The sequence below is a fragment of the Carettochelys insculpta genome, chromosome 2 (genome assembly GCF_033958435.1).
Source record: "Carettochelys insculpta isolate YL-2023 chromosome 2, ASM3395843v1, whole genome shotgun sequence".
Lineage (NCBI taxonomy): Eukaryota > Metazoa > Chordata > Testudines > Carettochelyidae > Carettochelys > Carettochelys insculpta.
The window spans coordinates 218,199,871-218,224,215 of record NC_134138.1 but is presented as its reverse complement, the minus strand read 5'-3'; the positions used below and the strand labels follow the sequence as shown (position 1 = coordinate 218,224,215).

The following is a 24,345-nucleotide window of genomic DNA, read 5'->3' as shown; positions in this document are numbered from 1 at the left end:
CTCTGTATAGATTGGTGCAATATCTCGTCCATCTCTGCACAATCTTCTCCTTGTTCATGAGCACCTCTTCTCATCTTTGATTGCCACTTCCTATTTATATTCCTAATCATTTTATATACCTCCCTGGTCTGACATTCACTGTAATAGCTCTCTATATCTTCACACTGCTCCTTTAATCATTTTGTCTTATCCTTTCTGGCCGCTTTCCCTACTTCACTGCATTTCACCCTATATTGCTGTTCTGCCCTCTCAGAAACATCCCTTTTGCTCTTCAGTGTTCTCTTCTCTTGGACCAACTTCAGCATCTCCTGCATAATCCACTTCTTATTGATCTTCTCTTCTTCCAGAACAGTCTGCTTAATTGCCTTTTCTATTGCTGTGGCCATTCCTTCAACTCTCTTATCTAGGTCTTTCTCTGTGGCCGCATTCCTAATCGTCTCTTCGAGCACCACTCTGTACACATTCTGTGTTTCTTCCTCTCCTAGCCTCGCCATGTCTCTTCTCTTCTTAAACTGTGTCTTACACTTTCTCTTGAGTTTTATCTTGAAGTTTGCAATCACTAGACTGTGGTCCGAGTCTGTACCTGCTCCTTGGAAAATTCAGCACTGAGGTACTGATGTTACCCATCTTCTTCTTATCAGAATCATATATATCATGTTCTTGGCCTTCCCATCATTTGGTCACCATTTCCACTTCCTACAGTCCTTTTGTTAGAATATCTTGTTGCAGATCACCATCTCATGCTCCGCAGCAAACTCTTGAAGTTAATTGTCCACAAATGTTTTGGAAAGTTGACTTACCGTTTCTCCATGTTGACTTACCACATCTCCATTGCCTTGTTCAAGTTTGACTGCATGAGCAGTGCGTTGTGGGTAACTATCCCACAGTGCCTTAGCCCTATTGTATTCTGGGGTTTTTGTATCAGTGGGCTGTGGGGAAAAAAAATTGCCATAGTTGTGGGTGTTTGATGTTACTATTCCAGAGTGCAAAGCACTCTCCCAGAATTCAGAGTACCTGCTAACCACATGAAAATGAACAGGAGATCACAGCATAGTGCTAGTGCAAGTGGGGATCCTTGAATACTTCAAGTTATTGCACAGGCCATTATGGTAACTTCCTGGCATGTGAACCTTTGTGTAGTGGTGGGTAGCTCTGCTATCAGCTCTGCCCACCCCTGGTCCCTCTGCTGAGAGTCCTCTGTGGACTTTTGTATAGCGGTGGGCAGCTGTGCTGTCATCCCCCTCCACCTCTGCCTGGGTCCCTCTGATGGATTTCCCACAATGATTTGTGCACCCCACGACATATGTGAACCAATAAATCACGTTGTGGTTTTCATAAAAAGAATACTTTTATTTGGTGGGAAGAGGGTTAAGTGGCAGAGAAAAGAAAGGGTGTCAAGGGAGGTGGAATATCTTTTTGCAGTGGGTCTTGGGGTTGGAGCGGCACACTGTCCTTGTCCTCCCTCCCTGTGTTTGGGGACCGTGACAAGCAGGGGTGGGTGACCTGGAGTCCAGGGAGTGGAGCCCACACACTGAATGCTGTGTATGGAGTTCCTCTGCAGCTCCAACATGGAGCAGAGGACCTTGGTTTGGTCTCTTACAGCCATGAGGAGCTGTACCGTGTCCTCTCTCAGGTGCACCAATTGGTCTCTCCTGAACTGCAGGACACTCTGCCACCACTGTGCTGTGGCCCTCTGGCTGACAATGGATGCTGTTTTGGCCGGTTCCAGCTGCAGCAGAATAAGGTCCTGCTTGGACCTTTTGCGCTTCCTTGTTCTGTCTCCCATGCTGAAGATGCCTGCTGGAAAGTGAAGGTCAAAATTGAGATACAATTCACACAAAGTGCTTACCCATAGAATGAATGGGTCTCTGGCTTTACAATCAGTGAAACTTTCTTTTTGCAAGGCCACTTTGGCTTCTTAAGGATGACAAGGAATCAAACTCTGCATTGCACAAGCCATCATTTATCCAGACTAATTCATTGTGCAAATGGTAAGCTACTGGCTGCTTTACCAGAGGCAGGGTGTGGGATGAGAGGATGTTTAAAGCAGAGAGAGCCGGACAATGTCCGGGAGCAGGGGAAAAAGTTTTCTTAGTTGTCCCCAGAGCAGTCTTCTGCAAAGAAAACCCACCCATGCTGGATATGCTAGTGTCTGGTAGCAGGGTCTGCAGAGCCTGGAAGCTGCAAGGCAAGGGGAAAGGGTTTCATTTCAGCCACATGTCTGGCTGGGTGGGGAAGGATCCATGTAAAGTGCAAAGAAAGGTATGGGGAAAGTTTACCAGCTGCATGGCAGGGGGGAAAATGTTTCTTGGTGGCTCCCGATCAACCAGCAGTGTGGTGCGAGAGGAGAAGTCTAGGAGAGCCTGCCGGCTGCACAGAGGGGGAAAGTGAAGCAGCCACCAGCCACATGGTGTGGCAATGCGATATAGGGAAATGTAAAAGGTGAGGGATCATTGCAAAGAAGTCTAATCCAAATTCCCATGCTTCTTTAGGTTGCTAAAGAAGACATCACCCTCCTAAGAATGAGATAGTGAAAAAGAAGAGGTGCTCATCCTGTGTGAGCTCAAGCCTGGAAAATTTGCCAAAATGCTAAGTGGCACCATGATACCAGAACACTATCTGGTTGCTTGGCATGGCAAGGTGTGCTTCTGTGGAAGCTGCAATAAGTCAGGCCTGCCCAAAAGCCTTGTGGGAAAAATGCAAGAGTACCTGGATGAGGCCTTCCTGGAGATCTCTAAGAAGAATAAACAGTCCATCCCCAGAAATATTAACACGCTGTTCTGAGGGGCACAGATCCATAGAAAACCTATAGCTAAGCCCAGCCACAACCCACTTATAGCACTCTAGAAAAAACACTCACCAGACCAGCTGGGCTCCAGTGTTTCAGGGATTACTGTAGAGGGGACTGGCTCGAGGTTGAGAGTAAAGAGCTCTGGGCTGTCAGGAACAGCTTCCTTGGGCCGCTGCTGGTTGCCCCTGTCCTCCTCTCCATTGTGCTCTCGCTCCTGCTCACTCTAGGCTCAGCTCCTCTTGGCCCACCCCAGGCTCTGGAAAAGGGCTTCCTGAAGAGTCCGTATTAAGAATGGGCAATGTGGTTGGGTTCCTCCCAGCTGTTCATAATATTGGCGCATCTTTGGAGATGACCCCGATCACCTGTTGGCTTCCTGTACTTTATGATAAGCCTGCCAGAGTTCTTTCACCTTCACCCGGCATTGCTGAGCATTCCCAGAGTAACCTCAGTTGATCATCTTATGCAAAATGTTTTCATAAATGTCCACATTTCACTTGGATACTCGAAGTCTATATGCCAGTGACTCCTCTCCCCAAATAGCAAGGAGATCCACGATCTCGTTATGGGTCCATGCTGGAGCTCTCTTGCAACCCTGAAAAGTAAGATCACAAACCTGAGTAATCATGATGGCAAGAGATGGCTACTGATGTGATGGCTGCCGATGTGATTCTAGAAAGAAATTCAGGCTTCTGGGCACCCTTTATATTTCCTGGGCTTACTGGTGATGAATTCAAATTTGTGGGGTTCCTGTTACCGACTTACGGCACACCTGGAGAGAGATCAGCAGAGATGGAAGTGACCAGAGGAGACAACCATGGGATATATATGGGACACCTCTGGAGGCTAATAAAGTTGATATGGTGTTTCCACACTAGCCTTAATTTGAACTTTAAATTTGAACTTGATGCTACGCCGAGTCACTTTCGACAGTGTTATATCGATCTTAGCACTCCCTAAAATTGACCTAATTGTATTTACAGTGAAGACAGTAACATTGTAAAATAGATCTAACTGCCTTGAAATCGACTTTATCATCTAGTATAGACATAGCTGCAGTCTTGCTGCCTTCTGCGCCCCTGCACACCCTCATAGTGACTGGCTGTGGGGGGCCATGTGCTCTCTGTGTGCTGTGTCCCTCTGGGCAGTGGGGGTGGGAGGGAATTTGTGCACTGCCTGCACTGCGGGCAGAGCCCAGGCAGTTTCTCTGGCTCAGAGACACAAGTGACCCCCACAGCTGGGTGCTTGGAGCAGCATGGTGGGGGGCACAGAAGGCAGTGAGCTTGCCAAGGCTCCTGCTGGGCATGGTGGTGGGCTGGGTCCAGCCCATAGGCCATATTTCTCTCTTCCCAGTGTGAGTGCTCTGGTAATTGGCTAGGTGGTATCTGAATCTCTCTTGAATGGCCACACAAGTGCCCAGCTTACAGGGAACACTGGTACAGTTCTGGCCACCCGTGTTTAAGAAAGATTAATTCAAACTGGATCAGGTGCAGAGGAGTATTATTACAATGATCTGATGAATGGAAAACCTGCCTTATGAGAAGAGATTCAAGGAGTATAGCTTGTTCAGCTGAGGGGTGGGGAAACTTTTTCAGGTTGGGGGGCCACTGACCGTTAGACAAATCATTTGGTGGCCACAGAAATGAGAAGCAAAAGCAAAACCAAACAAAAAAAATCTCAGTGATGTGGTCGCTGATTGAATGGGGGCCAGGGCCATGGGGTCTAGGCAGCAGGGGGGATGCAGGAGTGTGCTGGGGGTGGGTGAGCTGGGCTGGAGTGGAGTGCAGGAGCAGGCTGTGGGTGGAGGATCTGAGTGGGAGAGGGGCATAGGAGGGGGTGGGTGTCTGGGTTCGAGAGGGTGTAGGGGGTGGAGTGGGATGGGGGCAGCATGTGGGTGAGGGTCTGGAAGGGAGCAGAAGCAAGGTACTGGTGGAGAGTCTCTGCAGGAGGGGAGTGTGGGGCCTGAGCAGGGGGATCAGAGTGGGCATGAGAGGTCTGGAAGGGAAGGTGCAGGAAATGGGTGGGAGTGGGGGGTCTGGATGGGAGGAGGTGCGGGGTCTGGGTGATGGGGGTTCATTTACCTTTGTGGCACCCCCAAATGCACGTGGGTCCACACCTCCCACTTCTCCCAGGCACTGCCCTTCATTGTTCTGATTGGCCTGAATTCTGGCCAATCATTGCAGTGGTAGGAAGCCTCTGAGTAGGCTTCTCAGGCCTCCGCCGCTCCTGCTCCTTTCTCCCAGCTGGAAGAATAGCAGCAACTGGTAGCAGAGCTCAGAACCCTTTCCAGCTGCGTCCCCCCACCCCCACCCCGTCAGAGCTTGTGGCATGGATTTGGACTGCAGCTTGCCTGATCCAGCCCATGAGGCTTTGGGCTCCACACCCTCCACCTCACCATGGGCTGGATGCCATGTCAGGGAATCCCAAGCCATGGTCCAGATCCGGAACGTAGGGCAGAAGTTTCCCACTCCTCTTGTAGCCTAACTGAACAAAGGCGGAAGGAAGGTATGATTTATCTCTATAAATACATCAGAGGAATAAATATCAGATAGGATTGGAGATATTTAAGTGAAGCACCAATGTTGAAACAAGAACAAAAGGATTATAAGCTGTCCATAATAGGTTTAAATTTGCAATTAGCTGAAGGTTTTCTGGAAGAGTGAAATTTTGGAATAGCCTTTGCTAGGCAGCAGTAGGACAGAAACCCTACTGGTTTCAAGACTCAGTAAGTTTTCACAGAAGATAGTACAATGAGATTGCCTAAAATGGCATATGACCCATCAGTAACTGCAAGTATCAGATATTCCCAATGACTGAAGTTGAGGCACTGGATAGGGAAGGCTCTGAGTTACTACAGAAAGTTCTTTCTCAGGTGTGGTGGGTTTTGCCGATGTACTCAGAGTCAAACTGATTGCCATTTTAGGATTGGGAGATATCCAAGGGGGTTTTCACTTTCCTCTGCAGCATGAGGCATGGGCCACTCACCGTTTTAAACTCAAATAAATAATGGATTCTCTGAATTATGAACTGAGGACTTCAGTTATTCAGCCAGAGGTTATGGATCTATTACAGGAGTGAGTGAGTGAGGTTCTGTGGTCTGAAGAAGATCAGATTAGATGATCACAATGGTCACCATTGGCCTTAAAGTCTATGCATGTGAATGCATTTCCCCAGGTCACACAGGGAGTCCATGGCAGACCTGGAAAGTGAACCCAGATTGCTAGCAGCCAGACTTGCAACTTATCAGTTGGATACCCTGTACCCTGTTTTGCCTACATTAATCCTTCTTGGCTGTGCAGTGCTGCTTCTGGGTGACTATGTGTCCAATATACAGAACAGCTAGAACCAATTGACTAGAAAGGTTAAGAAATCAGAGAGCTGTGGCTGCCATCTTGGGGAGCATTACAGCAGTGGATCTTGCTCATTACTTTATCTGAAACTGCCTCCAACTTGTAATTGACAATTTGTGGGAGCACAGTCCACAATCATTCCCATGATTTGCCAAGGACTCATTCATGGTTTAGAACTCAGATCACCTGATTCCCATGATTTAACCACATGTTCTTCCTTTTTCTTGTAGAGCTTCCAATGGGAAGTGTGTGTCTACTTAAAATTGAAGGAAATCAGCAGTGCTTGAGAAAACAACAATTTAGAGAAACTCTACTGTGTGTGAGAAAGAATGAACAGACACCATTAGCTCACTCTGAGTACCTTTTATTTTTAATTTAGGTTCCAAATGTTCAGGATTTCACAGCTGTTTTACCTGTGGGTGTGGTCAGCCAACATATGCTCATGAAACAGTTGTGGAAACTAAACAAGAGCGCTTGGCCCAGGGAAAACCTGTGGGGCAAGATGTTCCTTATGCTGCAATGGGAGGATTAACTGGATTTAGTTCACTGGCAGAAGGCTATATGAGACTTGATGACAGTGGAGTAGGTAAGTTCAGGAGATTTAAGGTATCATTTTGATCTTTTGTCTTTTTAATTTTCATGTTTGAAAATCTGTTGAAATAATAAATTTCAGGACAAGTTGGACTTTCCAAAAGAAAGGAGACTCCAAATCACTCATTTTTTCAAAGAATTAAAGGCCAGAAGAGATCACTATGATCATCTTGTCAGAAGAAAAGAAGGCACAGAGTTTCATGCAGTAATTTCTTTATTCAGACCAATATATTTTTGTTGACTGAGAACATGTCTTCTAAGAAGACATTGAAAAGTCCTACTTGATAGTCCCATTTACATATTCAAAGACCAAGTTGGCATTCTTAGCCACAGAGTTATACTGGGATCTCATGTATCACTTGATTGTCTAACCCATAAGTGTAAGTTCTCATGCTTTTCCTGTAAGCAGCATGGCTGTGCCGCTATATACATTAATATCGTGCAGGCACACAAAGCACCCATGCAAGCAGGGGAGGAGGGCCAGCCCACCCCTAACCTAGCCTCCAGCCTGGTAGCCAGGGAAGGGACAGTCTGAACCACGTGCCTCTGACCCAGCCTAAAGGCAGACATTGCCCTGCCCCAGTGCTCACATACTGCAGCTGGAACAGCCTCTCCCACCCTCTCCCCTTCTCTGTGGCCTGGCTCCAGACCTCCCCCACTGTGGCCTAGCCCTGAAGATCCCACTGCCATGGTTGGAGTGGTCAGGGCAGCCTGGACCCCCAACTGCTGTGGTGGGGGCAGCCCATGCCCCATCTGTCATAGCTGGGGCAGCCCAGACCCCCTGCCATAGCCCTGGTATCTCAGAACCACCCCCACCCCAGCCACCACCTGTTGCAGCCAGAGCGGCCTGGCCTGGCAGCCCCCCTGCTGCAACCTGGCCCCAAGCTCCCCTCACACCCCTGTAGTTCACCCTCTGTTCCAGCCTCATCCACCAGAGCCCAAGTCCCCAGTCAGAGCCCTTGCACCCTAACCCCTTTGTTCTGGTCCTGAGCCTCTCATCCCTGGTCCCAACCCAGAGGCCACACCCTGAGACAGAGCCCTCACACTCCTCAACCCCAACCCTCTGCCCAGATCTGAGTCCCTTCCCACACTCAGAACCACTTGCCCCGCATCACTTAAATTTTGATAAGTTCACCAATATGAAAGTGATATGTCACATATAACATCCATATTGATACAGATAACAAAGTTTATTCTGCTCAAATGAAGGAAAAATTAAACCATTCATGTAATATAGTTATGGATATTGGAATCATTTTTTAAAATTTTTTTTTAAGTACTGTTGGGTTGTGTCTACACTTGCATTCCTCCCTCAAAAGAGGCATACAAGTGAGGGAAATTGAAAATGCAAATGAGGTGCAGATTTACATATCTGACACCTCATTTGCATATTTTGCACTGCTTTTCTTCTTTGAAAACAAGAAGTGGCTCTTTCGAAAGTAAACCCCATCTTCGAAAGAACCCGTCTTTCCTTTTTTTATGGGATTTACTTTCAAAAGAGCCGCATCTGCACTGCTTTTCTTTTTTTCAAAAGAATATGCAAATGAGGCACTCAATATGTAAACATATACCTCATTTGCATTTTTATTTCCCTCATTTGCATGCCTCTTTCGAAAGAGGAATGCAAGTGCAGATGCAGCCTTGGTGTTTAATTGTACAGTAAAGTCTCAGAGTAGGCAACCCCACGTCTGACCCTGACCCCACCTCCAGGCCCAGTTTAAACGACCTGCAAGCGGCTCTGGTTCAAGCTGCCCCCATCACCCTGCGTGGCTCTGGCGCAACCCCTCTGCCGGCTCACAAGCTGCCTGCCCACCCCGCGCGGCTCCAGTGTGACCCACCCCCGCCGGCTCACCACCCATGCACGGTTCTGGTTCCAGCTCAACTCCCTGCCCCCCTGCAGCCCAGCTCACCACCCGCACTCAACTCCACCCTCACCCCACTGCAGCTTAACCCACCCCAGGCTTAGCCTCCCACCTCACCCGCCTCCCACAGCCCTAGCCCACCGCCAGGCTTAACCCTCCCCAACTAACACCCCAGCCCAGGACTTACCTTTCTGCTGCTTCCCCAGCTGCAGAACATGTGTTCTGCCAGGGAAAAAGCCGGACCCCAATTTGCATGAAATCCGGGTTTACATGAGGGTGCGTGGGACGGAACCCTTGTGTACTCTGAGACCTTACTGTATTTCAAAATCCTGGTCTGATCTCCGAGAACTTTCTGCGGTGTGGTTACTGTATAGTATAGTCACAGGAATAGTAAGAGAACCGCACAGCCATTTCATTTCAAGCCATACTTCAGTTCTTTTACCACACTTATTTTCTTTTAGTGTTCTGGATGATACACAAAGTGTAATTTCTTCATGTTGTGCTCCTGGGTTGCATTATTTATTTTAACTTGCAGGTGTGTTTGGTTTTCATCGTTTAGGATTCCAAGTGCTCCTGGTAAAGCTAATTTTTTCCCAATATGCTTTCTATTAGGGACACCACCTGCTGAATTTCTAGAGTCACCTAGTAGTAGCATGGACCATCCATTTCTAAAAGCATTCCAAGACCCGTCCAGTTCTCCACAAGCCAAGTCACAACTAACAGGTGAAATGAGCTGGCCATGCCTTTTTTATACTTGTGGTGTATTAGTAATATAAGAGTTCCTTTATATTGAGTACATGGTATTATGTTGACTTTTTAATGAGTTAAGTAACACTTAAAGGTATCCATTAGATTTCAAAACAAATGTGAGTATTTAAGATTACTTTCTCTAAGAGGTGCATATAATATACAAGTTACATATAATATACAAACTTTTCTGTAATCTAAATTTTCAGAATAGGAGTTTTTCATTGTTGCATTAGAGAATTTTTCTGCCATTAGTTTAATATGAAACTAGATTTTCTTGCTTTTGATGCCTTCCTCCTGCACCTCTTTCTTTCTTAATAATGGAATTACATATCCTTCAGAGTATCATCTCTCTATTTTTGTTTCTTAGTAAGAGATTGTTGTCTGTGACCACACACTGCATATGCATTTACTGTACTCAGTATAATATTGGGCAATTCTTTTCTCCCAGTATAGAAATAACTGTGAGGTCATTTCTGCTCCACTTTGTGTCCCTTGGCTAGTAAGATGATGGTCGTTTGAGGCCTCTCCCAGAAACTACCAGTCTTTTCATTCCAGATCCAGTTAACAATGGGGCTTACTTGACTGGAAGAACTGCTTTTAAATATAGGACACTTCTCCCTTGGGCAAACTGAAATTTTCATTTGAATTTTTTTTCCCAAATATAACACTGGATTTGTCTGGCATTGCTCAGGCCCTTCAGGGCAGGGTCTAGTGGGGGTGGGGTGGGGGACAAGGGGCAGGGAGAAGCAGGAATCAGGGCATGGGCTTTGAGATGTTGGGAGGGTACAGGGTCAAGACAGGGATGGAGGGCTCAGGGAAGGGGACGGGGGTGAAGGGAGAAGGTTGGGAGGTGTGGTGGGGGGCCCTCAGGGCAGGGGTTGGGAGCAACTGCTTCCCAGGGCCAGCCTGGGGAGGCAGGGGATATGCTGCTTGGCTGGCAGCATTGCTTCCTAGTGCTGTCCTGGGTGGTGGGGGTTGTGCTGGCCAGCCAGTGGCTGCTTCAGCTCTCCTGGGCTGTCAGTGTTATACTTGCTGCATCACTGTGTTATTTCTGGAATATAACTGTCCTTGTTACTAGACCCCTGTTTGATGAGAAACAATCACATTCCACACACATCCCACTGTCCTGGCACAACCAAACCATGATCCTGTTTTAAGTTATGGTGAGAGGAATCTGCATACCAAATTTGAAGGTCCTAGTTTCTACTGTTTAGGAGGAGTTCTTGAATAAATGGACTCACAGAGGGATGGATGGACACACAGACAGATGCACAAACTCTCAAGTATATGGTAGACTGGAATGAATAAAATAAATACTTTTAATAAATATTTGTTTTGGTTTATTTCAGGTGGTTCTAGTGCAGCAAAGCAAGTTTCTAACTTAAGGCATTCTGAAGAAGATGACATGGCTTACTTTGAAAAACAGTACCAAGAACGGGTAAATCACTGACTTTCGATTTTAATACAAACACGGTCCCTAAAAATAAGGGGCTCAATTCAATGTGCGTAAACTTAATTGAACTTAGCTAGAATGGTGCACATTACTTTAACTGCTATTCTGATCCCAAAAAATGTATTAGCATTTTAAAAAGAGGGTTACAACCAATCTGTTTCATCCCTTTGTGGAATAAATTTTTCTATGTGCACCCAGGCATGTGCCAATATGCACCACTAGTAGAAACAAAAATTTAGCTGTGAGTGCTCTGCTCATTATTGGTGTTTGAATCTCTTCTGAGCTGTTCCAGAAGTGCACACTTTCCAGGGAACCTTGGTTACAATATAGTAACGTAATAGTGTAGGCCCAAATCAAACAATCCTGGAAACAAAAACTCAGTAGTTGTTTTGGAAAATTAGGAGAAACTGTGTGCAAAAAAACCCAAAACCAAACCCACAAACCTTCTTCTGATACCCAGGAAAGCATGGTATGCTACTCTCCGTCCCAAAACTGCTTAATACCCCTTTAATGTGTTAAATTATATATAGCCATTCAGATTCTGGTTTAACTCGGTATTACTTAACTCCACCACCTTAGCTGGAAGGCCATATCTACATGGGTGTTTAGCACAGCGCTATGCTAATGAGGTTTCTAGAGACTGCAGATGGTTGCCCATTTCCAACTCAAGTGGCTTATTAGCATAGCTGCGTGAGATTTTGCTGTCGGTACAGGGGGGGTGCGGGCAGTACAGGGGCCATGTGGACATGCCTCTGCTGGCTAAACCCCTCTCAGTCATCAGTCCCTTAGGGTTTAGCTGGCAGAGGCACATCCACATGACCTCTGTACTGCAGTACTGCTAATTAGCCGCTTGAGTTTGCAAATGAGCAACCATTTGCAGTTTCTAGAAACCTCATTAGCACAGCGCTGTGCTAAGCACCTGTGTAGATGTGGCCAATGTGAATTCTACCAGTTCAGGTATAAAGCAATATTTTACTTAACTAGTTTTAATAAAGCTTAATTGTTATATACCTCATGTTATAATGTTCAGTGTACCTGTACATAATGTTTAATGTACCTGGGGTGTATAGGGTGCCCAGGGAGGGGTAGCACCTCTGGTGTGGGGACTTGTTGTGTCTCCTTGGGGGCAGCTTGTGCACGTTTGGTCCCCACCTGGCACCCAGATCTCACCTGTGGCTCCAAGAAGCTGTAGCACGCAGTGGCCACACCATGATAAACAGCTTTGACAGACAGGCTAAACCAGGTGAGGGTAGCTGGCAGGCCTGGAACCTGCGGTGAGAGAGGGAATTGCCTATCCCAGCCTGCAAAGTCAGCCCCAGCGGACTGGGCGGATGAGATCAACAGCAAGATCCAACAACCAGGAAGGCGGTTCTGCAATGCTCCGTGGAGAGCGAAGGACATGACAAGGCACCAAAGACGGCATGGCCATCCACTGCAGCCTAGGAAGTCCCAGCCGTGACAACTTTTCGTACTTCTGGAACCAGGCTTCTGAGGTTGAGAGAGTGGAACTGCCCCTGTGCTATGGCTTTTCCACTTCAAACATTCCCCGCACAGGTTCTTTGCACATTCTCACACTTCTGTCTACCTCAAATTCCTGCAGCGATGGCAGAGGGGAGAAGCGACAGGTGGAAGTGACCACTGGACATCGTAGCTCCAAACCTGCATATAGGTGGCCTGTGGACTTTGGTAGCTCGATTCTAACCCCGGAACGACAGAGGAGTTCAGCAGCATCCCAGGCGACTGAGCAGGCCTCTTTAGGAACAGCACTGCTCACCCTCAAAATGAGGGAGGGGAGTAGAAAAGGTGTCCCAAAAATTGCTTGTCCTAACCAAAATGGCCAGCATGCCACAGCTGGCAGTTTTACCCTCACAGCAGTCGAAAAATAATGAAAAGAAAGATGATATTTGCAGCATGAAATGTTCTCACCTTCTTGGACACGGAGAATGCTATGAGGCCTGAGAGAAGAATGGCCCTCATAGCAAAAGAACTAGCATGTTATAACATTGCCATAGCCGCCCTGAGTGAGACCAGACTGGCAGAGGAAGGATCCACCTGCAAATCAAAAGGAGGTGATGCCTTCTTCTGGAAAGGCAGGCCAGAAAATGAAGACAGAATCTATGGAGTGGGACTTGCCATCAAGACATCACTTCTGCACCAGCTTCCTGACCTACCAGCTTGCATCAGTGAGCGTCTGATCAAGCTCTGCTTCCCCCTTAACACCTCTCACCACGTTACAGTCATCAGCCCTTACGCCCCCACACTGACTAGCAGTGACGAAGCAAAAGAAAGTTTATGAGGACCTTGACCATCTTGTGAAAGCAACTCCTCCTAGTAACAAGCTCCTCCTGTTGGGTGACTTCGACGCCAGGGTCGGCAAGGACTGTAGGACCTGGAAAGGGGTGCTGGGGCATCGTGGTGTTGGTAATGTGAATGCCAATGGCTGCCTTCTGCTGAGCTTGTGTGCAGAAGATGACCTGACAATTACCAACCTTCTCTTCAGGCAAGCCAATAAATACAAGACCACATGGATGCATCCGAGATCAAAACAGTGGCACCTGATTGCCTATGTCATCAGTCGTAGGTGGAACATTTGAGATGTTACGATCACCAGGGCCATGCGGGGAGCTGAGTGCTGGACTGATCTTAGACTCGTCAGATCAGTCCTTATGCTGCACATCACACCACTGTACCGCAAGAACCTCAGGGTTGTCAGACCCTCCTTCAACATCGGGAAGCTGCAACATACTGGTCATCGTGAGAAATTTGCAGCCTGCCTTGACGAAGTGCTGACGTCCCATGGACGTCTGACTGGAGACCCAACACAGAAGTGGGACCAGTTCAAAACCCTGGTGATGGAGTCAGCCAAGTCAGTAGTAGGACTGAAAAAGAGTTCAGCAAGACTGGTTTGATGAAAATGATGAGGCCATCTTAGAGGAAAAACAGAACACATTTCTGCTATGGCAAAACGATCAGTCCTCATTCTCCAAATGTGATTGTTTCAAACGCCTTCAGAGCCAGGCGCAAATGGCACTTCACAAAATGCAAGATGAGTGGTGGGAGAGTAAGGCTGATGAAATCCAATGCTACACTGACACCAAGAACTCCAAGATATTGTTCAGTGCTATCAAAGCTGCATATGGACCTTCAAAGCCAAATACTACACCTCTCCTGTCTGCAGATGGCATGACCCTTCTGAGGGAGAAGAACAGCATCAACAATAGGTGGAGAGAGCACTTCAGCAACCTTCTCAACAGACCCTCCATTGTCAACTCTGTGGCCCTAGACCAGATCCCTCAGAAACCCACAATAGACAGTCTTGACCTGCCCCCTACAGTGGATGAGGTCAAAAAGGCAATCAGCCAGACCAGCTCTGGCAAAGCCCCTGGGATGGATGGTATCCCTGCTGAAATTTTCAAAGCGGCAGGACCAGTGTCACTTGAAGCCTTTCACAACATCTTGATCAGCATCTGGGAAGAAGACGACATGCCCAAAGACTTTAAGGATGCCACAATCATCTCGCTCTTCAAGAACAAGGGCAACAAAGCTGACTGTGGAAATTACTGGGGCATCTCCCTTCTCTGTACTGCTGGGAAGATCTTGGCTCGAGTCATCCTCAACCGTCTGATCACCAGCATCTCAGAGGAGAACCTACCAGAGGCACAGGGTGGTTTTTGCCCAGGTCGCAGCACCATTGACACGATCTTTGCTGTTCGTCAGGTCCAGGAAAAGTGCATAGAGCAGAACTTGGGTCTGTACGCTGTCTTTATAGACCTGATCAAGGCGTTTGACACCATCAACAGAGAAGCCCTGTGGATTATCCTGTCAAAACTTGGCTGCCCAAGAAGATTCGTTAACCTCATATGCCTGTTCCACAATGACATGACTGGCTTTGTTCTTTCAAATGGTGAGTCCTCAGATCCATTTGAGATATCCAATGGTATGAAGTCAGGGAGCGTGCTGGCCCTAGTGTTATTCAACCTCTTTTTCACATGCGTCCTCAGCCATGCAGTTAGGGACCTGAACCATGGGGTCTACATAAAATACAGACTTGATGGGTCAGTTTTCGACCTTCGTCGTCTGAATGCTAAAACCAAGACGCTTGAGAGGCTCATCCTTGAAGCCCTTTTTGCTGACGACTGTGCACTTATGGCACACAAGGAATCTGATCTCCAGCTCATCGTCAACAAGTTTGCTGATGCCACTCGCCTCTTTGGTTTGACCTTCAGCCTACGAAAGGCTGAGATACTGTTTCAACCTGCTCCAGGATCTGCTATTCTCCCTGCTTCAATCTTTATTGAAGGAACAGAGTTATAAACAGTAGAGGAGTTCAAGTAGCTTGGTAGTGTGATAGCCAATGATGGCTCCCTTGACAAAGAAATCAATGCCAGAATCTGCCAGGCCAGCCGGGCACTAGGATGTCTGAGAGCACGAGTGTTGAATCAGCACATTATCCGACAGTCCACTAAACTGAAAATGTACAAGGCTGTAATCCTGACCAGTCTCCTGTATGGCTGTGAAACCTGGACCTTGTACAGAAACCCTATAAAACTGCTGGAGCACTTCCACACACACAGCCTGAGGTCAATACTGCACATTCGATGGCAGGACAGAGTTATGAACCTGGAAGTCCTGGACAGAGCAGGAACCACAAGCATCAAAGCCATGGCTCTGAAAGCCCAGCTTCACTGGACAGGGCACGTCATATGAATGGAGGAGTCAGGAATCCCTAAGCAACTCGTCTACAGTGAACTCTCCCAGGGCAAAAGGAATCGAGGCAGGCCTCGCAAGAGATATAAAGACTGCGTGAAGGCCAACATTGTTCATGCTGGTTTAAAACCAGATCAACTAGAGCAGCATGCAAAAGACCGAACGGGCTGACGTGCTCTTGTACGACATGCATATGACAGCTTTGAAAAGCAGCGATGCGTACGCCTCATTGATGCTCGTGAGAAGAAGAAAGCAACAGCAGCAGCCGCACCAACAGAACCAGGACAGTTCCCTTGCCCTCACTGTGAATGCCCATGCCGTTCAAAGCTTGGGCTCCTCAGCCACATGAGTCCACAACCGATGAGCCTGTGCAAGCTCAAGACGTCATCGTCGGACATGACGGTCTACCTACATTGCACTCCAGTGAGTGCTGAAGACCAATTACTGACTTCCAAAACCATAGTATGTACATGGAAAATAATTGAAGGCGTTGTTACTGTACTGAAATTGCAGTGCTATTAATATAAATCCACAGTAAAAATGGTAGACATAAACATTTTGGCAAATCAAATCATACCATAGGAAACTCGTGAAGGGAAAATACGTTGGGAGGAAGAATCCCAACTTGTGGTTAAAGCACCAAAAACTCTGGAGAGCTGCTTAGGCTTCCTTTGGGACCTTGAGCAAACTAGTTAGCCTTTTGGTCTGTGTTCCACACCTGTGCAATGGTGTTTATAGATTCACTCTTCATCTAACTGATTTGAGAATAAACTCATACCTCATATTTGTGAGGTATTATGCTACTGGGGACCAGGTAAGTACCTAGATTTGTTGACATGCTAGTGCTTGGACCATTGCTATGTTTTTCTTTATTACAGCTGAAAAGGGAGAAGGATGATAAACTGAAAGTTAAAGGTCCACTGCTATCAAAGAAGCCATGAAGATTAATGGAGCAAAAGAGATTTTGTAATCGAGAATTGTTTATTGTTATGTTTTTCATTGTGTTTATTTCACACACACTTTTCCTATTGTCTCAGTATTAACACTGCTGTATTAAAGTACTGATGAAATTCATTTTGAAATAGTTGATGGTTCTATTTTAAATAAAAAGTTTTACTTTTTGTCGAAGTAGCTTGACATATCATCTAAGCTCTCAAACATTGCTGCATGGATCTCACCTTTTATTCATGTGTAGTAAAGCATTATGGTTTTTAGAGACTTCTAGAATTTTTCACTAAGATTCTGATCCAGCTAACAAATTCTTAAGTGTTTTGCTGAATGAGAGCCTTGGGACAGCAAGTAAAATATACATTCTTCTTCAAGTGGTCCCTGTGGGTGCTCCACAGTAGGTGTTGGGCTCGCCTTGGCGCCGCAGATTGGAAACTTCTAGCAGTGTCCATCGGGTCGCTCATGCGCCGATGCGTGCCGCTCCCTCGCGCGCTCTCGGTCACGTGCACGACCCGGTCCCCGACAGTTCCTTCTCAACCGCCAGCGGCTGCAGACGGAATTTGCTCCGGCTCCAATGCCTGAGACAAAAAAACCCAAAAACTGTTGTTAATAGTTATTAGTTGTTACTTGTTAGTTGTTTTATGACTGTTGAAACCGTTTTGTGCTATATACAATTTAAAAAAAAAAAAAAAAAAAAAGAAAAAGAAGAAAAGAGGAACAAGGGGAGAAGAGCGGACAGAGGCGGCTGCCTTAGGCGGTCCGCTACCCCTGAAGGCCGTGAACATTATCTGGCTACAGACTTCATTAGCCGCTAAGTACCCTATTAACATTTAAAGACTTACAAGCCTCGGCAGAGATGTCTTCGCAGGGCTTTAAGGAGTGTGAGTCATGCCGCGAGACCATGCCTGCCTCAGACGGGCATAGCGAGTGCATTCTTGGGGAGACCCACGTTACTCGGAAATGAGACTAAAAATGATCTTATTTGATAAGGCCCTCCAACCCGAACTACCGAAGAAGCCCCAGAAGGAGGGGCCCTCGGGGTCGCACATGAGGAAGGCGGTTTTCCCTAACCTCCTCTGTGCAAAAGAAAAGGAAGCTCTCCCCAGCTCAATTCTTGCTGGTAACACCAGCGAGCAGGACGAGCGGAACGCAGGGCCCTGACCCCCTGGCTACTCATAGCGGGGATACAACAGCACATAGGACTGTGCCTGGGCCTCCGACTGCTCAGCAGTTGGCACCGAGGGCGCCGCAGGCGTCAATGCGGCAAGCGCTGGAATCGGCAGAGCCGACTCACGCGGCACCGATCCTTGCGGCACCCGGCACGGGGCCAAACGGTGCTGGAGGAAGCTACCTGTGTGGCACCGCGCATAGCGGCACTGAGCGCAGCACCGACAGTGGCGCCGAGGTCCCCAGCACCGGAGGGGGTGGCGCTGGCTCCGCAGGGGAAGGCAAAGGCCAAACGGCACTGCAGTCCGGCTCTGGACGTCATTGTGCTGCCGTTATCATCTAGCCTTCCCCCCGCCCAACCCCGAGATACACACACTGTGCCTGGCAGCCACTCCAACGGCCTGCTTCAGAACTCCCTCCCCGTTCCTCCAGCCACCATCTCCTGGGCTCAGACAATCTTCACCATTTTCCAGCATGGGCCCTTATGAATACTATCACAGATCATCTCCGCCGTTATCAACGTCGTCATGGAGATCACGCTCTTCCAGACACCATATGTACACATTCCGATCGTGGTCCAGATCTCCATCACTGGGCCCTTGCCCGTGTTTGTCATGGCCGTCCTTATCATACTGAACACTGGCATTGGGGGTCCAGATCCAGGGGCAGATCCCCACCCACACCCCGCCAACATTCCCTCATACAGTCTCGCTGTGTGAGAGGAATGCAGCTTTCCCAGACAGACATTGGTCCAGAGTCCCGGGACCTTCCTTCACAATCCACAAAAGAGCAGATATATCAGCAAACTCAAGAATCAGAGGAGTTAGAGGAGGTATATCGTAGCAGCGCCTCCTCATCCTCCCCAGATGAGGTGGGTGTCCCTGGGGACATCTCCCCTCCCAGATGACCTTAAGTAATTCCAGGAGCTGTTCAAGAGAGTAGCACTCACACAGGACATTCAAATAGCGGAGGTGCAGGAGAAACATCATAAACTCCTGAAGAATCTGAGACCCCCAGCTTCATCCAAAATTGCCATTCCGCTAGACGAAGCCATTATGGAATCAGCCACCAACATATGGCAGATTCCGGCCTCCATCCCGCCTACAAATAAAAAGGCGGATAAGAAATACTTTGTTCCAGCAAAGGAATGGAATTCCTGTTTAGACACCCCAATATAAATCAGGAGGGTCAGACAAAGATGCGAGGAAATTAGACCTGTTTGGCAAAAAGGTCTACTCCTCCTCTACCTTATTACTAAGAATGGCAAACTATGCGGCACACCTGTCAAACCACAGGTCAACAATTACTCTAGACTGACCCCTCTTATGGACTTCCTCCCAGAGGACAAGAAACCAGTGCTGAAGGCGATCGTCCAGGAGGGCTACGCAGCCTCATGAACAGGAGTTCAGATCGCCCTGGATGTGGCGGACACAGCGGCACGCTCAACAGCCACAGCAGTGGTAATGCACAGGGAATCCTGGCTCCAGACATCCGGCATTCCCCGAGATCTACAAACAAAAATCGTGGACCTTCCATTTGATAGGCAAAAGTTATTTGCAGAATCAACTGACTCGGTCCTACACTCCAGCAAGGACTTGAGGGCCACACTTAGGACCTTGGGTATATATACTTCCCCATACAGGAGGAAAAAGTTCTACCCCCAGCAAAGGCACTACGCCTATCAACCGCAGCGTGCACAATATCAATGAAGCTACGACCACAGGCGCCACCAACAGCAGCAGCAGTATAGGGCCCCCAGGTGACGTCCCCAACAAAGTCGCGCAACCTCGGGGCAAGCTCTAAGACAGCAAGTTTGACGGGTATGTCGAGGACTACACTATCAAGACCATCTCCCAATGCCACTCGCAACACATGTCCCATCACCGCCTCAAACCATTTTATTCCCAATGGCAAAACATCACGACAGACAAATGGGTACTGGAAATCATAGCCACAGGTTACACGATCCCCTTCCAATCACTCCCGCCACTGAAACCTCCCACCCAGTCCTCCCTCACGAACCTTTCTCACGAGACCAGGCTGAAACAGGAGGTAGATCATCTCATGTTTATAGGGGCGGTGGAGAGAGTACCAGAACAATTCCAAGCGAAAGGTTTCTACTCACGATATTTCTTAAAAGAGAAGAAAACAGGAGGCTGGAGGCCAATTTTGGACTTATGGGCCCTCAACCGGTATTTGCGCAAACAGCACTTCAGGATGACTACAATTACTTCCATAATTACGGCACTGGATGATGGAGGTTGGTTTGCAGCCCTCGACTTACAGGACGCTTATTTTCATATAATGATCCACCCAGCACACAGATGTTTTCCTCCACTTCAAAGTTGGCGAGGAGCATTTTCAATACAGAGTTCTTCCATTCGGTCTCTCTTCGGTGCCCAGAGTTTTTACCAAAACCCTGGCGGTAGTATCAGCATACCTACACAGGCAGGGTGTGTTCATTTTTCCATATCTGGACGACTGCCTACTAAAAGGGGTCTCGAAAGCAGAGGTCCTACGCATGATACACATCACCGCGAACACATTCACCTCGTTGGGCCTGGTTATCAACCTCACAAAGTCAAAGACCAAGCCCACGCAATATATAGAATTCATAGGGGCATGCATAGACTCTATTACATCAAGAGTATACCTACCCGATGCCCGTTTCCACACCATCAAATCCCTGGTACAAGTTATGATGTACAGCCCCACGGTGCCAATCCTAACATGTCTGCAACTGTTGGGGCACATGGCAGCTGCCATGTTCGTGGTACAGAATGCCAGGCTACATATGCGAAGCCTGCAGCATTGGTTGGCGAGCGTTTACAGACCAATAGTCCATACCATCCACAGGGTAGTAATGCCCACCACAGAGGTGCGAAAATCGCTGGAATGGTGGGCAGATCCCAAGAACTTGCTAGTAGGGGTGCCCTTCCACCAGCCACAAATCGCGTTTTCTCTTACAACAGACGCCTCCCACATAGGATGGGGAGTGCACATTGGCAGCAAAGTAACCCAAGGACTATGGTCTCCCGTGGAACAGACACTGCACATAAACATACTAGAGCTCAGAGCAGTGTTCAATGCATGCAGATGTTTTCGCAAATACCTGCACGGCAAAGTCGTCGGGATCAATACCGATAACACCTCCACCATGTTTTACATCAATCGACAAGGAGGGGCCCGATCCTGAGCGTTATGCGCAGAAGCAGTCTGGTTATGGAACTGGTGCATTGCCAACAAGATAACACTGAAAGCCTCATACTTACCCGGTGTCCACAACGTGAAGGCGGACCAACTAAGCAGACGCTTTGCGTTCACGCACGAGTGGCAGATCCGCTCCGATCTACTCCGACACGTATTTCACAAGTGGGGGTTTCCCCAAGTCGATTGTTTGCCACCCAACACAACAAGAAATACCCTCAGTACTGCTCCAGAGCAGGCATAGGACGGGGGTCCTTGGGGGACGCCTTCATCATATCATGGAAGGGCCCTCTACTCTATGCGTTCCCTCCCGCGACACTCATCTACAAGGTTCTAGAGAAAGCCAGAAGGGAGAGAGCACGTATGATACTCATAGTCCCAACCTGGGACTGACAACAATGGTTTCCTCTGCTTCTGTGCATGTCATGCCGCCCACCATTCCCCCTACCGGTAGTGCCAGACCTACTCACGCAGGCTCAGGGGTCCATAGTGCACCCACATCCTCAGGGGCTCCAGCTACAGGCATGGCTAGTCCATGGCTCAGCACCTTAGAGAGCACATGTTTGGAGGGAGTGAAACAAGTCTTGGAGTGCAGTCGAAGGACCTTCACCAGAAGGACTTATGAGCAGAAGTGGACGCGATTTACCTCCTGGTGCTCTTCCAAGCAGTTAGCTCCTCTGGACGTCCCTATAACTGTAATTCTAGACTACCTGCTGGAGCTGAAATGAGACGGATTCTCCCTATCCTCGCTAAAGGTCCATCTCGCAGCTATATCAGTGTTTCGACACAAAGAGGAAGGGCCAACCATATTTGCCCATCCTGTCATCACAAGGTTCCTCAAGGGGTTGGCAAATCTGTACCCCCCTCGGAAGCCGTTACCGCCGTCATGGAGTCTGGACTTGGTACTCCACACGCTCTCGGGACTGCCTTTGGAACCATTGGCCATGGTACCCCTCCGACTACTTACCGTGAAAACGACCTTCCTTCTCGCGATTACGTCAGCCCGCAGGGTGAGCGAACTCGCAGCAATAATGGCAATGCCACCCTGCACAGTATTCTCAAAGGAAGCGATGACCTTACGATTACACCCAGCCTTCGTTCTGAAAGTTTCCTCGGAGTTCCACATTAACGAACCAATAGTATTACCCTCGTTTTACCCGAAGCCTCACAGCTCCAGCAAAGAGGTGCGGCTGCACCTGCTAGACATGAGGAGGGCGTTGGCCTTTTTACATAGACAGAACTAAGTCCTTCCGGAAAACGGACAGACTCCTGGTGTCTGTCGCACCCAGGTTGAAAGGGGAAGGCCTATCTTCCCAGAGGATTTCGAATCACATTGTATCCTGCATAAGACTGTGTTACGAGCTCCATAAGACCCCTCTGCTAGCTCCGCCGAAGGCTCACTCCACCAGAGCAATGGCGGTGTCGACGGCCTTCTTCAAAGGAATCCCATTGAAAGACATCTCCAGAGCGTCGACTTGGTCCTCTTACGACACCTTCACCAAGCATTATGCCATGCACCGGGTGTTTGAGGAGGATACACGTCTGTCGACAGCAGTCCTCTCACGGGCAAGCTGCACGTGAATTGATTACCCACCTCCTTACTTGGGATCACCTACTGTGTAGCACCCACGGGGACCACTCGAAGAAGAAAGAGAAGTTACTCACTTGTTTAGTAACGATGGTTCTTCGAGATGTGTCCCCGTGGGTGCTCCACTACCCGCCCATCCTCCCCACTTCGGATCTCTGTCCGGTGTTTTTCAGGAGCATCTGGGGTGGTTGGTCAAGGAACTGGTGGGGACCGGGTCACGCACATGACCGAGAGCACGTGAAGGAGCGGCGCGCATCGGCGCATGCGCGACCCGATGGACACTGCTAGAAGTTTCCGATCTGCGGCACCGGGGCGAGCCTGACACCTACTGTGGAGCACCCATGGGGACACATCTCGAAGAACCATCGTTACTACACAAGTGAGTAACTTCTCTTTATACACCACATCACATCCTTAGTCTTTTGTTAAGTATTTGCTTCTTTGTATGTGGACTTAGAATTCATCTTGTTCCTACCTTTCTACTCATTGAAGTTGTGGTATTAACACTGGAGCTCTAGCATTTCCTGAAAAGACAGACGCTGCTCCCTTCACTAGTTTCACATCTTCCACATCAAATTCAAATGCATTTTCCTCACCCTCAAGCTTCTGCAAGACCCTGCCAACATATACTCTTGTTTCAGTAGGGCTGTCCTGAGGTTTATGCAAAATATGCAGCTAATTGGGGCACCTGAAAATATGGGTGAAGTGTCTTTTTAACACCCCTGCAGTCAGAGAACAAAAAGCGGACGTGCACCTTCTAAAGATGAGCCTGGAAGTTTAAATTCATATCTCTGGTAGACACTACAAATTGTGGATTTAATAAAACACTGGATTTATTGCTTATTACAACATGCTAACTCCTCCTCTCACTTTTTTTTTTCTCCTTATGCTTCAGAGGTGTTAACTTCATCTTGAGTTGTCTCCTACGATATGTGTTAACTACTTATGCTAAACAATCTCTTCCACGTCCTATTTAGCTGTGACAGTGACTACATTTCACAGACCTGAAAAAGACCTTTTGGTAAGGCCCTGTCTATATTAGAAACTTTGATTCAAGTTACATGGCATAATGTCACCATAGCTACTATATTGCTTGTGCACGTGCATATTGGCTTCTTGCGGTGGTGGTGGTGCTGCACCTACTCATAGGAGTGCTTGTATCCATACACGATGTAGTACACTGTGAGTAGATAACCCAGTGCATAACTTGCCACAGTCCAGTGAACTAACTTCTGGGAAGCTTTGGCAATGTGAGGTGGGGAGGAAATGAGTTGCATGGGTATGACTGGGAGCAGGGGGTCAGCTTCCAAGCATTCAACTGTCTCCATCCCATGATATTGGATATATCCATTTTTGTGGCTTTTTTAAAAGTCCCACAAACATGCTTGGCCCTCCTTGCTGTCTCCCATTTGACAGGAGCACGGAGCTTGCTCTGTGCTATTGTCTTGTTCTTGCAACACTCGTGACAGGTGATCCTGCCGTATTTGCAGTGCCCCAAGAAGAGCAGACCCAGCATGGAACCTGATGGTATCTTGGAGAACAAATTGCTCTGGAACATAAGAAGATGTAATTCTGAGTTGTTGATGGTATTCATAGGCTTGCAGCAGACTGCAGAGTGCAGGTTCTGTGCTTGAGAAAGCAGCAATGACTAGCTGCGCTGCAGAAGTTCTGCAGTGGTAGCTGCAGAACTTCTAGAGCATAAGGCTATGTTCCTGGATCTGTGTGATGAGCTTTCCCCAGCTCACCAGTGCAGGAACACAAAAATGAGAGGTGCGCTGATTGTAAGGAAGTGAGTAGCAGTCGCTCTTTGGAAACATGAAATGTCAGATTGCTACTGGTCAGTGGAAAGTAATTTTGGAGATGGAAAATCCACTGATGGCCATTATCATGCAGGCGTGCAGGGACATTAAATGCCTCCTCCTGCTGTGCAAGAT

The 24,345-nt window shown here is 48.0% G+C and overlaps 1 protein-coding gene across 6 annotated transcripts in view; it reads left to right on the top strand.

Moving 5' to 3' along the window:
- The window catches only part of FAM221A (family with sequence similarity 221 member A), a 44,792-nt gene extending 21,405 nt beyond the window's left edge, over positions 1-23,387 (top strand). For 5 of the 6 annotated variants that reach the window (XM_074984626.1, XM_074984622.1, XM_074984625.1 and 2 more), the window contains 4 exons: positions 6,518-6,724; positions 9,204-9,314; positions 10,691-10,779; positions 16,380-16,623. In XM_074984626.1, coding sequence (XP_074840727.1) covers positions 6,518-6,724; positions 9,204-9,314; positions 10,691-10,779; positions 16,380-16,442 — 470 coding nt within the window. In that variant the 3' untranslated portion in view covers positions 16,443-16,623. Of the gene's footprint in view, positions 1-6,517; positions 6,725-9,203; positions 9,315-10,690; positions 10,780-16,379; positions 16,624-23,306 lie in introns of those variants that run through there. The other variant, XM_074984624.1, reaches the window with a different exon arrangement.
- The last annotated feature ends 958 nt before the right edge of the window (positions 23,388-24,345 follow it).